This window comes from Gadus chalcogrammus, chromosome 7, assembly GCF_026213295.1.
Source record: "Gadus chalcogrammus isolate NIFS_2021 chromosome 7, NIFS_Gcha_1.0, whole genome shotgun sequence".
In the NCBI taxonomy this organism is placed as follows: Eukaryota; Metazoa; Chordata; class Actinopteri; order Gadiformes; family Gadidae; genus Gadus; species Gadus chalcogrammus.
Window position 1 is genome coordinate 730,189 of NC_079418.1, and position 16,265 is coordinate 746,453.

The 16,265-nt window shown below is 51.0% G+C and overlaps 2 protein-coding genes across 2 annotated transcripts; both read left to right on the forward strand.

Moving 5' to 3' along the window:
- The first annotated feature begins 927 nt into the window (after positions 1-927).
- dhrsx (dehydrogenase/reductase (SDR family) X-linked) lies at positions 928-15,541 on the forward strand. The gene is made up of 7 exons (XM_056593882.1): positions 928-1,260; positions 6,233-6,340; positions 7,180-7,248; positions 7,484-7,585; positions 9,872-10,079; positions 12,857-13,064; positions 13,827-15,541. Exons 1-7 carry the CDS (start codon positions 1,161-1,163, stop codon positions 14,007-14,009), a joined length of 978 nt encoding a protein of 325 aa, XP_056449857.1. The 5' UTR covers positions 928-1,160; the 3' UTR covers positions 14,010-15,541.
- On the forward strand, positions 1,171-6,223 carry LOC130385384 (E3 SUMO-protein ligase ZBED1-like). The gene is made up of 2 exons (XM_056593876.1): positions 1,171-1,260; positions 2,978-6,223. The coding sequence occupies exon 2, from the start codon at positions 3,012-3,014 to the stop codon at positions 5,343-5,345; it is 2,334 nt and encodes a 777-aa protein (XP_056449851.1). The 5' UTR covers positions 1,171-1,260; positions 2,978-3,011; the 3' UTR covers positions 5,346-6,223.
- Positions 15,542-16,265: the final 724 nt, after the last annotated feature.

A 16,265-nucleotide genomic window follows, 5' to 3' on the forward strand; every position in this document is an offset into this window, starting at 1 on the left:
ACAGAGAGAGACAGATAGAGAGAGAGAGAGAGAGAGAGAGAGAGAGAGAGAGAGAGAGAGAGAGAGAGAGAGAGAGAGAGAGAGAGAGAGAGAGAGAGAGAGCACGAGAGACAGAATGAGGGAGAGGGCGGGGGAGAGAGAGAGAGACAGAGACAGAGACAGAGAGAGAGAGAGAGAGAGACAGACAGAGAGAGGGAGAGGGGGGGAGAGAGAGAGAGACAGAGAGAGAGATATATATATAGGGCGTAGGTTTGGTCTGAGCTTCGGTGGGGACACTACCCCCCCCCCCCCCCCCCCACCCGCATTAATTATATTGAAGTCTTCGCAATAGCCTACTATTGTTATAATTGCCATTTCACTATTTTACTCAAATTCCTGCGCTGAATAGTGACCTGGTTGTGCGTGCGTGCGTGTGTCTGTTGGGTTATCTGGATTATATAGGATGGAGCAAGCAAGTGATAACCAGTGATAATCAAATAAGACATTGAAAACCGCGAGCTGCTGACCATCATGGGAGAGAAGGTGATGAAGGCGCATTAAACGAAGACGGGGAGAGATGATGCGATAGACGAGAAAGACGCAGAGGAACTTTCAACGAGAAGCCGGGATCGAACCGTCTGGGTAGTGTAAAAAGGAAGACGTATGTTGGGAGGCGGTACCGAAGTGGGAATTTAACCTTTGTGGAGGCCTACCGCAAGAGGCGCTTTTTTTTCGTTTCAATCTGAATATTTATGGGGACATTTCAGTCGTCATTTGACATTGGTGGGGACACGTCCCCTGATCCCCACGCAAATCTATACCCTATATAATATGCTTGTGCATTGTCTACAACTGTCGCGTTCAAACAGCTATTTTCTTAAAGGGAAAGGGGCGTGGCTAGATATGGTCAGGCGTCGTTATCAAACCCGCTGCTGACACTAGGCCTATAAAACGCGCTCCACATTTAACACTTTTAATAGACTACTTTAACACTTCAATACTGCACTGTACTTTTAACAGTTTTATCATACTTTGAAAACTTTAATACTTTGAACATTTTAATACATTTAACACATTTCAACACTTTCAACACAGAGGTTTGCTTTTTTGGAGGACGGCCAGAACTACTGACACGGAGCAGCGGTTCAACCCGGACCGGACACCCCGTTGCACCAGGAGGGATGTGGCTGCTCGCAGTGTTTGTGCCCCTGATGCGGGTCTATTTATGCGGCGTTAAAGTGCTTATTTATCAGCTGTTCAACAGGTCTTTCACGTTACCAGGTCAGGAACGAGTGTGTTACATGTTATTTTGTGATTGTGTGGTTTATGGTGTGTTGAGAATGACGTTTAAAGGGTCGCGAAGCCCCTTAAAGGTGCGGAAGGTAAACACGTCTGAACGCTGTGTTGCCTTCAACTAGAATTGTATTTAGAACAGTGAGTTATAATAATAAGTCTAGCTTTTTGGGGGGTTCTGTGCAAGATGTTGTTTGGGGGACCGACTGTGGAGACGTCAAGATGGGACGTTCAAGTCATCCCCTGAACCTGCATTATTGCATCTTTCATAATTGGCTAAATGAGAACATATTAAGGTTGATAATAATACCAACAAAGAGACCTTTTATATTAAACGATATACAATTATTATCAGCTTGTGTTTAATGGAGATGAACTCACCCAATATTGCAGATTTTCTTTTTATGGAAATGCATTTGGTTTCAGCAAAAATCACACAAAAGTAATGTGGTTTGTCGTGTATCAGCAACATCCTGGTATCGACTGCTTTATCTATGTATAATGGGGATCGATTTTGTGTTTTGAGGGAAAGTAGATGGATGATTGACTGACAATCAATGAGGTGCCGCTCTGCCCGACTCTGTAGCTATAAGAGCCACCAGGATGCACCACAAAGTTGTTTTGGAAGAAATCGGTTTTGTTTATCTGCCATTGAACTCTGATATCGCTTATGAACATGGCCGGTCTCTTTTAAAAGTATGCTAGACAGATGAATGGTTTACAAACGATTTAAAATGATTGAAAAAATCATTTGATTTTTACATTACTTGTGAAGGGTTTTGTAAAAACCCCAAATAAACGTATAATGGCCAATATTGACGAGGAGAGATGAATGGAAACTGATGTTTGAGTTTATAATCTGCATGGTACTGATTTAAAGATCATGAGGCTGATTTATGAGAAAGCAAATCGAGGGTTTACGCTGCTAATCCCGAACAGTGAAACGTCTGTTGTCGACCGAACGTGTAATCGTAAACGGAATGTAGCAAAGCATCTTACAGCCTTGGTATCTAGCGCCCGTGACCAATACTGCAGAGCTAATTTATTGTGCGGATAATGAGATTTTATAGTGTGTTAAACATGTGATTTGTGTTGAAGCTATAAATGTAACGAGTGCATCGGAATAGCCTTTTTTTTTGTGGTCATTTTTTGTCTTCAAAGGGATGAAGATGTTTCTATGGAAAATCTGCCTTGTGTTTTTAGTGACATCGCAAGTGGGCGTGTCCAACTAGACGTACACTGGATAGATTCTATCCAGCGTGCTTCTGGGTGGACACGTCCACTAGTGATGTCGCGAAACACAGGAAGGGGCCGGTTTTTCAAAGGCTTCTAACCCTAATCACACTCAGACCTTGTGGTGTAACATCGCCCCTTTTTTATGCCAACAACCAAACTGAATCAGGACCACATTTAATCGTGTCGAATCGATCAAAAGTTGGAATGACATCCAATATAAAGCATACTACACCTTTTTAAAATTCGGAGCATTCTACACCTTTAACCGTCCTCGCCTGAGCGATGCTATCTTTATTTAAACCCAGACTGCTGACAGTCCTCTTCCGAGCGATGCTATCTTTATTTAAACCCCGACTGCTGACAGTCCTCTTCCGAGCGATGCTATCTTTATTTAAACCCCGACTGCTGACAGTCCTCTTCCGAGCGATGCTATCTTTATTTAAACCCCGCCCTCTACTGTCCTCGCTAGGTGACTCCGCGTCGTGCGTCGCCTCCGACCCTAGATGGACTTCCTTCCCAAGGAGCCCCCGGAGTTCCGAGGCATGGGTGCCGGGGGGGCGGCGTCGTCATCGGGCGTAGCCCTCAGCGCGGGCCCCGGCCCCCACCTCGTGGCCCACCCGCGGGCCAAGAGCAAAGTGTGGCGCTACTTCGGCTTCGACACGGACTCGGACGGCTGCATCGTGCACTGGAAGAGGATCTACTGCCGCGTGTGCATGAGCCAGATCGCCTACTCGGGCAACACCTCCAACCTGTCCTACCACCTGGAGAAGAACCACCCGGCCCAGTTCGGCGAGCTGGTCAAGAGCAACGCGGGTCCGGGTCACCCGCCGCAGCAGCAGCACCAGCAGCGGGTGGGCGTGGCCGCGGCCACCGCCCGCGCGCCCAAACCAGAACCCCAGGGGGCGAGGACGATGTCGTCGTCGTCGTCGTCGTCGTACGGGACGCAGGCGGTGTCGGAGCTCGCGCTCCGGTCAGGGTTCGCGGCCGGCGGCATTGGCGTTGCCGGCGGCGACCGCAGACGCCCGGACCTGACCCGGGCGGTGTGCGACTTCGTCTGCGAGGGGATGCACCCGGTCTCGGTGGTGGAGGAGCCCACGTTCCGAGCGCTCTTGCGTGCGGCGGACCCCCGCTACGCCCTGCCCACCAAGCACGAGCTGGCGCTGAAGCTGGTCCCGCGGGCGTACGAGCGGGTGCGCGAGGCCGCCCGGGCCGCGCTGGCGGGCGTGACGAGCTGCGGCGTGACCACGGACCTGTGGCGGAGCCCCGCCCACGACCGCGCCTATGTCACGCTGTCGGTGCACGCCGTCACCCGCGGCGGCGGCGGCGGTTTCGCGGCGACGAGCACGTGCCTGAAGACGTTCTCGGTGCCGGGGGAGGACCCGGCGGAGACGGTGACGCGCGCCCTGTACGAGGCACTGGCCGACTGGGGCGTGGTGCACAAGGTGAGCGGCGTGACCACCGACGGCTCGCCGGACGTGGTCAAGGCGTGCTCCCTGCTGGAGCTCTCGGTGCAGATGCCGTGCCTCGGCCACGCCCTGGGCCGCGCCGTGGGCGAGGCCTTCCGCCTGCCCCGCGCCCAGGCCCTCCTGGCCGAGTGCCGCAAGCTGGTGGAGCACTTCAGGGCCACGGCGGCGGCCGGGTACGCGCTGCGGGAGCAGCAGCGCCGCTGCGGCGTGGCGGAGCGCCCCCTGGTGGCGGACGGCGGCGGCGGCGGCGGCTGGCTGTCCACGCTCGCCATGCTGCGGCGGCTGCGGGAGCAGCGGGCGGCGGTGGCGGCGGCGCTGGGTGACGTGCCCGCCGGGCAGCGGCTGAGCTTCGAGGCGTCGGACTGGGCGCGGCTGGAGGCCTGGGTGGAGCTGCTGCGGCCGGTGCGGGCGGTGACGGAGCTGCTGGCGGCCTGCAGCTACCCCGCCCTCAGCACGGTGCGGCCGGCGCTGCACATGCTGCAGAGCGCCGCGCTGGCCGCACGCGACGGCGACCTCAAGGAGATCGCCACGGCCAAGGAGGCGGTGGCCCGGGCGCTGGCCGCCGCCTACTCCCAGCCGCAGGAGGTCGCCTCCTTCCTCAACGTGGCGGCCTTCCTGGACCCGCGCTACAAGCGGCTGCCCTTCCTGTCGGCGGCGGAGCGCGCCCAGGTGGAGGCGCAGGTGGTGGAGGAGGCCAAGGCCGTGTTGGAGAAGCTGTGCGCCGAGGCTCCGCCCTGCCCCGGGGGCTTCTCCCCCCCCTCGGAGGAGGAGCCTCTCCAGCCGCCACCGCGCAAGAAGCCGCACCTTAACCCGCACCTTAACCCGGACCTCAACGCGCACCTCAACCCGGACCTCAACGCGCACCTCAACCCGGACCTCAACGCGCACCTTAACCCGCACCTTAACCCGCACCTCAACCCGCACCTCAACCCGCACCTCAGCCAGGGCCAGGACAACCCCCTGGCGGCCATCTTCCTTCAGTCGGACTCGGACCAGACGCAGGAGGAGCTCCACGCGCAGGCGGTGGAGGAGCTGGGGAACTACAAGGCCCAGAGGCTGCTGGGGCTGAATGAGGACCCCCTGGCGTGGTGGAGCAGCCACGCCCCGCTGTTCCCCACACTGGCCCGCGTGCTGCAGAGGTACTGGTGCGTGCCGGCCACCAGCGTGCCGTGCCACCGGCTCTTCGGGGCGGCGGGGGGCGGTGCCCACGCCGGGAAGAGGGCCCGCCTGGCCCCGCCCGCCCTGGTGGACCAGCAGGTGTTCCTGTACGAGAACGCCCGGGGTTACCATGACGCCGAGCCCAGCGACGCGGAGCTGGAGGACGCCATCTTGTGGGACGGAGGCGGTGCGCTCGTGGCGCCGCTGGAGTGACGGGGAAGAAGTAGAGCGCAACGTTTTTTGGACAAAACTGCTGAAAGACGTTTTTGGCGGGAACGACAGAAGAGTGTCACGTTTTTAGAACAAATTGGGGGAAAAAACGCAGTAGGCGGATAATAGAAATTTCAGAGTTACGTTTTTTGCATAAACTGGGCGGGAAAACAAATTGAGGCGCCATTTTGGCGATGGTTTTCATATTGACAACGGATATCGGAAATGAGTTTGAAGATCTTCAGTAGGTGTGTGGGGGATATCACTGTGTTCTGTGATGAGGATTTAACCCTGTGGTCCGTAATGTATTCATAATGAATAAATATAGCCAAGTGAAACTCAGTTTGGCTAACTGTTGCCTCTTCATATTTATTGATACTAATATGTGATTCGTTTTTGGTACTTCTGGTGGCTAAAAGTTATAGGGCGACGAGTTAATATCACCTTTAATGATGTCGATGTTACCTTATCTTTTGGTTAGTTGATTATTTAAAGCTTAGAACAGCCCAGAACCAAAAAAGTTACAATGATCTAGTTAATAACATTTAGTTCTTCCATCGGTTACTTTCCAAAGCTTTCATTCGCTGCCATCTCCATCCAACTCAGCCAATCATACTCTTCACAGAGTAACAAAACAAAGCTTGAAGGTGTTAAATAAATGGAACCTTTAAACTTTAGTTTTTTAATTTATTTTTGAATAAAAAGTTTTTTGTTTGTCTTTGTCTGACTTCTTGAAAACCGTGGAAGTGGAAGAACCATAACCCCGCCGTTTTGTGTTACTTTGGTTACTAGAAGGCGGTTTGTGTTGTGTGTAATGTTTTTGTGTTACTTTGGTTACTAGAAGGCGGTTTGTGTTGTGTGTAATGTTTTTCTCTCTCTTGTCCGCTCAGTCCTCCCCCGGCAGAATGGACGCGTTGCCATAGTGACCGGGGGGGCCCGCGGCATGGGCTTTGAGATCGCGAGACACCTGGCCGGCCTTGGAATGCACGTTCTGATAGGTAGGGCAGCGGCCGGGCTAATCACGGTGTTTGTGTTATCAAAGTAAACGTGTTGTGTTGAGGACAAGACCAACTGATGTATGCTCATCTAGTCCATGGGATTGATTTGAGGTTCATTTAACTTAAACCAATCAAATGTCTTATTCCCTTTCACTAATTGGTAATTAATGAACTAATTAATTATCAGGAAACTAATACATCATTTTAAAAACTAATCTTTGTTGCAATACATAAAATATAATGGCAACATAGGTTGACCTTTTTTCTTATGCTTTTGTGTGTAAGCAGGGAATGTCGAATCCGGTTGTTTCTATGCAGATCTGAGATCTATTCATTCAAATTTTTGAGTAAACGTGGTCGATGAAACATCTGGCCTGATGTCTTTTTCTGTCTGTCTGTGTCTCTCTGTCTCTGTCTGTCTGTCTGTCTGTTTGTCTTGCTCTCTCTGTGTCTGTTTTTCTGTCGGTTTTGCTCTCTCTCTGTGTCTCTCTGTGTCTGTCTGTCTGTTTGTCTGTCGGCCTTGCTCTCTCTGTGTCTCTCTGTCTCTGTCTGTCTGTTTGTCTGTCGGTCTTGCTCTCTCTGTGTCTCTCTGTCTCTGTCTGTTTGTCTGTCGGTCTTGCTCTCTCTGTGTCTCTCTGTCTCTGTCTGTCTGTCGGTCTTGCTCTCTCTGTCTGTCTGTCTGTCTGTTTGTCTTGCTCTCTCTGTGTCTCTCTGTCTCTGTCTCTGTCTCTGTCTGTCGGTCTTGCTCTCTCTGTCTCTGTCTGTCTTGCTCTCTCTGTGTCTCTCTGTCTCTGTCTCTGTCTGTCTGTCTTGCTCTCTCTGTGTCCCCCCCCCCCCAGCGGGGAACATGGAGTCTGAGGGCCTGGCAGCCGTGGCAACGATTCACCAGGAGGTCAAAGAGGGGAAAGGTACTTTGGTTTATTTATCCATTCCTCCCCAAAGCCGCCTCTCACTGTCTTCAGAAAAGCTTAATGAGAAGCAAACGTTGAGTGGGTTTGGATGAAAGCCTCTGCTAAAGCCCTCACTGTAAAATGTATTGTGTGTATATATATATGTAATATCAATATTCCTGATCCACCCAACCTCTCTCTCTCTCGCTCTCGCACGCGCGCCCCCCCCCCCCCCCCCCCCCCCCTCTCCCAGCTGAGTTCCTGTATCTGGACATGGCCTCTCAAAAGTCTGTCCGTCTGTTCGCTCAGCGTTTCAAGGACCGCGGCCTCCCTCTGCACGTCCTGGTCAACAACGGTGAGCCCCCCCCCCCCGACAGACAGACAGACAGACAGTCAGACAGACAGACAGAGGGACTGACGGATTCACCGACCAATCTGGCGATCGCTCGTCGTCAGTCGGTTGCTCTCACTTTGTCTGTTTTCAGTATCTCGGCAAATACATTCAATTAATTAGCAGCAACACACCCACTCACTCTCTCCTTGTCTCTCTCTTCTCTCACCCATCTTTCTCTCTCTTCTCTCACCCATCTTTCTCTCACTGAATTGCTCACTCCATCACACGCTCTTTCTCACTCTCTCACACACTCACTTATTCTCCCACTCTCTCACACACTCACTGTCCCCGCGGGAATCTGGAGCGTTTTAAGACGTGCATGAATCAATTTGAAATACACGGACACATACACTCAGACAGACACAAAGACACACACACACGAAGACACAGCTGCACACCCACACACACACACAAACATAGACAGAGACACACACAAATCCACCGATAATACACAAAGCCACCGTCGTAGTGAAACAAATGTTGTTTCGGCCCGGCATTCGCGACGGCCTAGTGCAGGGCTCTGTTAACTTCTCGTGTCCGAGGTTTTTCCTTTTACTTGACATGTACGACGTTGATGGTTTTTAGGCTCTGTGGTTACTTTTTATCACTAAAAGTGTTTGAGTGATGAAGGGATGTTTAAACTGGTTTAGCTGCTGCTCAATGACTCTCACGTTCCTCTGCTTGCGATCATTGCGATTCACCATTTATTGATCCATTTATTCAAAAGATCCAAAGACAAAGAACGGGTGCCTTACGGTATCATTCTTAAAATATTGTTAATTGCCTAATAAACATTTCAGTTGCGTTAGTATTTCATTTTTCATTTGCTTGTTTAGCTATGTATGACAGTTAACAATGTTGGTGTATTACAATTATTTATGTGGGTAGGCTACTCCAACCTCGTTGCTGATCGATATGTAACCATTTATTTGCATATCAATTATTGATTGCATTTTTTATAAATAGTTGGAAGGAATCTGTTTCTTAAGCAATAACATTGAGCTTTTTATTTTTCTAGGCCAACATACATTTACTAATGTTGTTGATGTTATATGGAGCATTCTTTCATATTTATGAAGTAAACTTATACTTCCATGGTCGGTAAACAATGCGACCGCGATCGTTCTGACCTCTCGCTTATGATGCTACAATGCTAACAATGCTAGAAAGCAATGAATACGTGTGCATCCGGTACCTCATGAGCGAGGGCGTGGCTATGGACCCACGATGCGGAGGCATATCTCCCCTGGATGTCGCCCTGCGCCACTGAGCAGTTTACACAGGAATGAATGGGCGACATTTTGGAATCCGCTGTCCATTCTACGATAAGTCCATGGCTGTATCCGTGATAGGGAACGACTTCAAACACGGCTACTGTCTCTCTCTGTCCCCCCCAGCGGGCGTCATGCTACTGTCTCTCTCTGCCCCCCCCAGCATCATGCTACTGTCTCTCTCTGCCCCCCCCAGCATCATGCTACTGTCTCTCTCTGCCCCCCCCAGCATCATGCTACTGTCTCTCTCTGCCCCCCCCAGCATCATGCTACTGTCTCTCTCTGTCCCCCCAGCATCATGCTACTGTCTCTCTCTGCCCCCCCCAGCATCATGCTACTGTCTCTCTCTGCCCCCCCCAGCATCATGCTACTGTCTCTCTCTGCCCCCCCAGCATCATGCTACTGTCTCTCTCTGCCCCCCCAGAATCATGCTACTGTCTCTCTCTGCCCCCCCAGCATCATGCTACTGTCTCTCTCTGCCCCCCACCCCAGTGTCATGCTACTGTCTCTCTCTGTCCCCAAGCATCATGCTACTGTCTCTCTCTGCCCCCCCCCCAGCATCATGCTACTGTCTCTCTCTGCCCCCCCCAGCATCATGCTACTGTCTCTCTCTGCCCCCCCCAGCATCATGCTACTGTCTCTCTCTGCCCCCCCAGCATCATGCTACTGTCTCTCTCTGCCCCCCACCCCAGTGTCATGCTACTGTCTCTCTCTGCCCCCCCCCCAGCATCATGCTACTGTCTCTCTCTGTCCCCCCCAGCGGGCGTCATGCTACTGTCTCTCTCTGCCCCCCCCAGCATCATGCTGCTGTCTCTCTCTGCCCCCCCCCAGCATCATGCTACTGTCTCTCTCTGCCCCCCCCCAGCATCATGCTACTGTCTCTCTCTGCCCCCCCCAGCATCATGCTACTGTCTCTCTCTGCCCCCCCCAGCATCATGCTACTGTCTCTCTCTGCCTCCCCCCCCCCCCCCCCCAGCGGGCGTCATGCTGGTTCCGGAGCTCCAGACGGAGGAAGGGGTGGAGCTTCACTACGGGCTGAACTTCCTGGGGCACTTCCTGCTGACGGGGCTGCTCCTGGAGACGCTGGCCCGCTCCGGGACGCCGGGCCGCTCCGCCCGCGTGGTCAACATGGCGTCCGCCACTCACTACGGGGGGCGGCTGGACCTCGACAACCTCAACAGCAGGTCTGGGGACACACACACACACACACACACACACACACACACACACACACACACACACGTGCACGCAGACACACACAGACACGCATGCAGACAAATGAACGCACACACATACGCGGACAGACGCACGCACACACACACACCTGCCCGGGTGGTCAACATGCACTGCGGGGGACGGCTGGCCCTCCGCCTGTCGGGGGGGGGGGGGGGCAAACGCACAAACAAACTCACGCACACATGCAAGCAAACACACGCAGACACGCATGCACACCACATAGATGCAGAGGAATACTCCCTCAGACATTCACGCACACAAAGTAGACGTGCACGCGCAGACGCACACTGGTTGGCACGCACCAACAGATTTTAAAGTGAGGGAGGAAGGACTGCGCGCTCGGCCTGCGTGCACTGCTAGTGGCGTAGGGTGGCATGTGAGGCGAGACACGGGTTGTTCAGGGTGTTAGGGTGAACCACAAAATAACAGGGGGGGATTATTAAGTGAATTAAATGGAACCAATCCACCATTGGCAGCATTGTACTTTGAAAGCTGGGGGGAAGCATGTCTTTGATGGACTACAAGGGCAGAAGGACAGGATGCAAAGCAATGAGTCGAATCGACCTACTCTTAAAATAATCTGGGCCTATCATTGGGCCTATTTTTGCCCTCACTGACCGAAGCTATTGGTTGTAATTTGGCTATGTTTATTTTCATCTACAATTGTTTTTATAAAAATGACCAAAAGTGATGCCATCTAAAATGGATCACTTTGGATAATTCACTATCATCCTTTCCACCAAATTAAACAGAACGGTCAGAGTAACAAGAACAAGAACATTATTCACAACTATTTACATGCGCTGTAATCCTGGCATTGTTTGAGGCAGAGGTGGATGTCAATGGACGTTCAGAATGTTGGTCATGGTGTCAAGCGAGTTTAGATTGAGGGACTTAATTTATAGATCAAGTCCATCCTACCTGCTGTTCGTGTTGCAAAGATATCAGTGACCTGGTCACACCAAACGGGATCTTTTTAAAGGGAGTTCAGAATTACAGCGCGTGTAGCTCCAAGCTTCGCCACCCTTTCAGACGGCTTGGTAACCCAGCGGAGGAGTGAAAGACATGCAGTGAATTGAAAAGGTAATTGTCAATAGGCGATAGGGGGCGCTAATGTCCCTTTACCCAGCGAAACAAACATTACATATGCAAAGGCATTAAAGTAATCATATTTATGGGCATTCATTCCTGACACTAGTCTGGGCAATCTGCATTTTTTTATTCTCAACAATGTTGGGGAGGATCTTCCTCCCCCTCTTCAATGGAGAAGCCTCGTCTGACACACACGCACACAGACACATAAAGACACACACACACATGCACACAGACACACACTGACACACATGCACACAGACGCATAAAGACACACACACACATGCACACAGACACACACTGACACACATGCACACAGACACATAAAGACACACACACACATGCACACAGACACACACTGACGCACATGCACACAGACACATAAAGACACACACACACATGCACACAGACACACACTGACACACATGCACACAGACGCATAAAGACACACACACATGCACACAGACACACACTGACACACATGCACACAGACACATAAAGACACATGCACACAGACACATAAAGACACACACACACATGCACACAGACACACACTGACACACATGCACACAGACACATAAAGACACACACACACATGCACACAGACACACACTGACACACATGCACACAGACGCATAAAGACACACACACATGCACACAGACACACACTGACACACATGCACACAGACACATAAAGACACATGCACACAGACACACACTGACACACATGCACATGCACACAGACACACACTGACACACATGCACACAGACACATAAAGACACACGCACACATGCACACAGACACACACTGACACACATGCACACAGACGCATAAAGACACATGCACACAGACACACACTGACACACATGCACACAGACACATAAAGACGCACACACTGAAACACATGCACACAGACACATGAAGACACACACACGCACACAGACACATAAAGACACACACACACATGCACACAGACACACACTGACACACATGCACACAGACACATAAAGACACACACACACATGCACACAGACACACACTGACACACATGCACACAGACGCATAAAGACACACACATGCACACAGACACACACTGACACACATGCACACAGACACATAAAGACACATGCACACAGACACACACTGATGCACATGCACACAGACACACACTGACACACATGCACACAGACACATAAAGACACACACACACATGCACACAGACACACACTGACACACATGCACACAGACGCATAAAGACACATGCACACAGACACACACTGACACACATGCACACGGACACATAAAGACGCACACACTGAAACACATGCACACAGACACATGAAGACACACACATGCACACAGACACATAAAGACACACACACGCAGGCGGACAGACGCACACACATAAGCAGGCACAAAGAAGCAGACAGGCTAACACACACACACAGGCTAAACACACACACACACACACACACACACACACACACACAGGCTAACACACACACAGGCTAACACATACACACAGACAGGCTAACACATATAGACTGACAGACATTTCCCCCTCCATCTCTTGACCACCCCCACCCCCCCTCCACCAGGGGGTGCTACAGCCTAACCCCTCCTCTCCACCAGGGGGTGCTACAGCGCCCACGGCGCCTACGCCCAGAGCAAGGTGGCCCTGGTGATGTTCGGCCAGCGGCTGCAGAGGCGTGCGGCGGCCCGCGGCCTCCACGTCACGGCCAACGCCGCCGACCCCGGCATGGTGGACACGGCGCTCTACGACTTCCTGAGCGCCCCCGCCAAGCTGGCCAAGAGGCCCTTCACCGGGCTGCTGTTCAGGGTATGGGGGGTAGCCTGTATTACCCTGTGTGTGTTAGGGGGTTAGCCTGTATTACCCTGTGTGTGTTAGGGGGTTAGCCTGTATTACCCTGTCTGTGTTAGGGGGTTACCCTGTGTGTGTTAGGGGGTTAGCCTGTATTACCCTGTGTGTTAGGGGGTTAGCCTGTGTGTGTGTGTGTGTGTGTGTGTGTGTGTGTGTGTGTGTGTGTGTGTGTGTGTGTGTGTGTGTGTGTGTGTGTGTGTGTGTGTGTGTGTGTGTGTGTGTGTGTGTGTGTGTGTGTGTGGGTTAGCCTGTATTACTGTGTGTGTGTGTGTGGGTTAGCCTGTGTGTGTGTGCGTGTGTATGTTAGCCTGTATTACCGTGTGTGTGTTAGCCTGTGTGTTAGCCTGTGTGTGTGTTAGTGGGTTAACCTGTGTGTGTGTGTGTGTGTGTCGGTGTGTGTTAGTCGGTGTGTGTGTCTTAGCCTGTGTGTGTGTGTGTGTGTGTGTTAACCTGTGTGTGTGTGTGTGTGTTAACCTGTGTGTGTGTGTGTGTGTGTGTGTGTGTGTGTGTTAACCTGTGTGTGTGTGTGTGTGTGTGTGTGTGTGTGTGTGTGTGTGTGTGTTAACCTGTGTGTGTGTGTGTGTGTTTGTGTGTGTTAACCTGTGTGTGTGTGTGTTTGTGTGTGTGTTAACCTGTGTGTTCTCGATCCACTCCATCATCCAACTCCGTGTTTTCCCCGTCCTCTCATCCCTTCTTCCTCCTCTCCTCTGATTGGTCCAGACGCCGGCGGAGGGGGCGTCGACCGCCATCTACGCTGCGGTCAGCCCTGAGCTGGAGGGCGTGGGGGGGCGGTACCTCTACAACGGCGAGGACCGGCCCGCCGCGGCCTGCACCTACGACCAGGACCTGCAGGGGGCGCTGTGGAGCAGCAGCTGCGCCCTGGCCGGCCTCCAGGACGCCTGAGGGACCCCACCACCTTTGGCCCCTCCCCCACGTCCTTTAATAATAATAATAATAATAATAATACATTTAATTTAGAGGCGCCTTTGGCCCCTCCCCCACGACCTTTGACCCCCAACGGCCGATCACCCTCCCACCCGGTGGTATAATATGTCTCCTGTGAGCTCTGAGCCAGAGGCGGGCTGTTAGCTCATTCGATGGTCTCGCCGTTTGATTGCTTTTGAGTCCACTGCCGAGACAGGAAATACTTCCGCTGTATAAATCGATCCTTCCTCACTTCCGCACAAAATAATGTCCTGAGAAATGGTGTAGGAACCTATTATGTTCTTCTTATAACATAAGGACAACTTGTAGTGATGGGGTGACACAAGAACACAGGTCGAAGCGTCGCTCTCCACTGAACTGAATTAGTCAGGGGAGGACCGTGTTACAGGGGACACTCAACAGGTGCTGTACAACGCCCGCTAAGGCATAGGAAGTAGAGCGCCCAACCCGTCCGAGCCCGACACTTAAAGTCTATTTTTTCTCACTAATGACACGTTTACGTTTGTGTGTATGAAAGCACGCCTTAATTAAACAACTGCAAGGCATTTGGAAATGTCAACAGATGAGTTAACAGCGAGCACAGGACCGCGCGCTCGTGACGCAGAATCATAACCAACTGAAATTCACATAAAAAAAAAAAAACGCACGGTAACGGTAAATTCCACAAAATGACACAAGAGGTTCTGAGGTTGAGCGAGCACAGGACCGCGCGCTCGTGACGCTGGATCATAACCAACTCAAATTCACGTTAAAAAAAAAGCGCATGATTAAAAAAAAGTGCACGATAACGGTAAATTCCACAAAATGACACAAGCGGTTCTGAAGTTCTGTAGGACAGGTAGCCTATGACATTCAAATGAAGTAAAATTAATGTTAACACAAAAGCCACTCCCACGCCAGCTGAGCCCGAGCATCATCTCTAAATGTTCAGAACCTCACTTCTGTGCCAAAAAAATGGTAATGTCAAAGTTTGTGAAACACATCTTAATCAGCTAGCTAGTTAAAAAGATTCAGCAGCTAGTTAGCTCAAATTATTCATCAGCTAGTTAGCACCAGTTATTCAGCAGCTAGCTAGCTGAAAATCCAGTACTTCAGGGTCCTGAGAAGCAGTTTAACCGCAGTGGTCTTAAAGGGAGAGGGAGCCGTTCCTGTGTGGACAGGTCCTTGATGGTTCCCAGCAGGTGCAGGTCAGGAAGAGGTCTCCAAGGAACCCAGGATTATTGTAGGAAGTTCAGGAGGAAGGGTCAAGGAAGCGTCACTTAATTTAGCTAAATTTCTGCTTCCAAAGTGTAGTTTTGAAACAATCTGGTTGAGTTCTGATTGTGTCCATAGGATAGAGGTTTGAAAAGGTTCACATTTTTTACTTAGGAGTATGTGTTTATCATCACTGTGATGCCCTGTTTGATCACGTTTATTTCATTTGGTGGTGTTCACCAAATATATCTTCTGTTAAATAATGAATAAAATACTTTGAAATTACACAAAAAATATTCTCACCGCTTCACTCTTCTATTTTTATTTAAGTTACCCAGTTTCTTTTTTCGGATTGTTTCGGAGTTAAAATTGGACAAACACAACTCTGTGTGTGTGTGTATTTATCTGTGTGTATTTATCTCTGTGTGTATGTATTTGTGTGCATGTATCTCTTTGCGCGTGCATGTGGGGGCAATATGTGCATAAAATACATCGATATTATTTAGCGTGAATATTAGTATGAAGTGAACCCATGTTTGATAGCATAGAGTTAGGACCATTCCCCTCCCTTATAAGGTAATAACCCCCCCGTGGGACTCCCAGGGTCAGAGGTCATTATCTTAACTCAGCCTTGTTGCTAAGAATCTGCCACTCTGGCACTAAACAATACAAATCCCAACACAACTCATTCTCGGAGACTGGCATTTTTGCATCGAACAGCAGGATATGGTAGGTCTGTGTGTCTGTCTGTCTGTCTGTCTGCAGTGAACTCCCAACCACCACCACCTCCATCCTGGCTCTGCTTCAGAGGGGACAGACAGGCAGGCAGGCAGACAGAGGCGGGGGGGTTTGAGCGGGAACAGACGTGTGCACACTGGTTGTTCGTTCTTCCCATGTTACAGGTGTGTTTATTTTGTGCTCTTGCCCTTTCGGTTCTCTTTAAAGCTGGAGTTATATGTCTTTTGGACATGATTGCTGTGTTTTATTGCCACTAGATGGCAGTATAGGATATTTTTATAT

Excerpts from the sequence above, each read along its gene's own strand:
- dhrsx (XM_056593882.1), top strand. The coding sequence starts at position 1,161 with ATGTGGCTGCTCGCAGTGTTTGTGCCCCTGATGCGGGTCTATTTATGC. Across the intron at positions 1,261-6,232 it reads CAGGTCTTTCACGTTACCAG|TCCTCCCCCGGCAGAATGGA; the intron begins GTCAGGAACGAG and ends TTGTCCGCTCAG. Across the intron at positions 10,080-12,856 it reads CTCGACAACCTCAACAGCAG|GGGGTGCTACAGCGCCCACG; the intron begins GTCTGGGGACAC and ends CCTCTCCACCAG.
- LOC130385384 (XM_056593876.1), top strand. The coding sequence starts at position 3,012 with ATGGACTTCCTTCCCAAGGAGCCCCCGGAGTTCCGAGGCATGGGTGCC.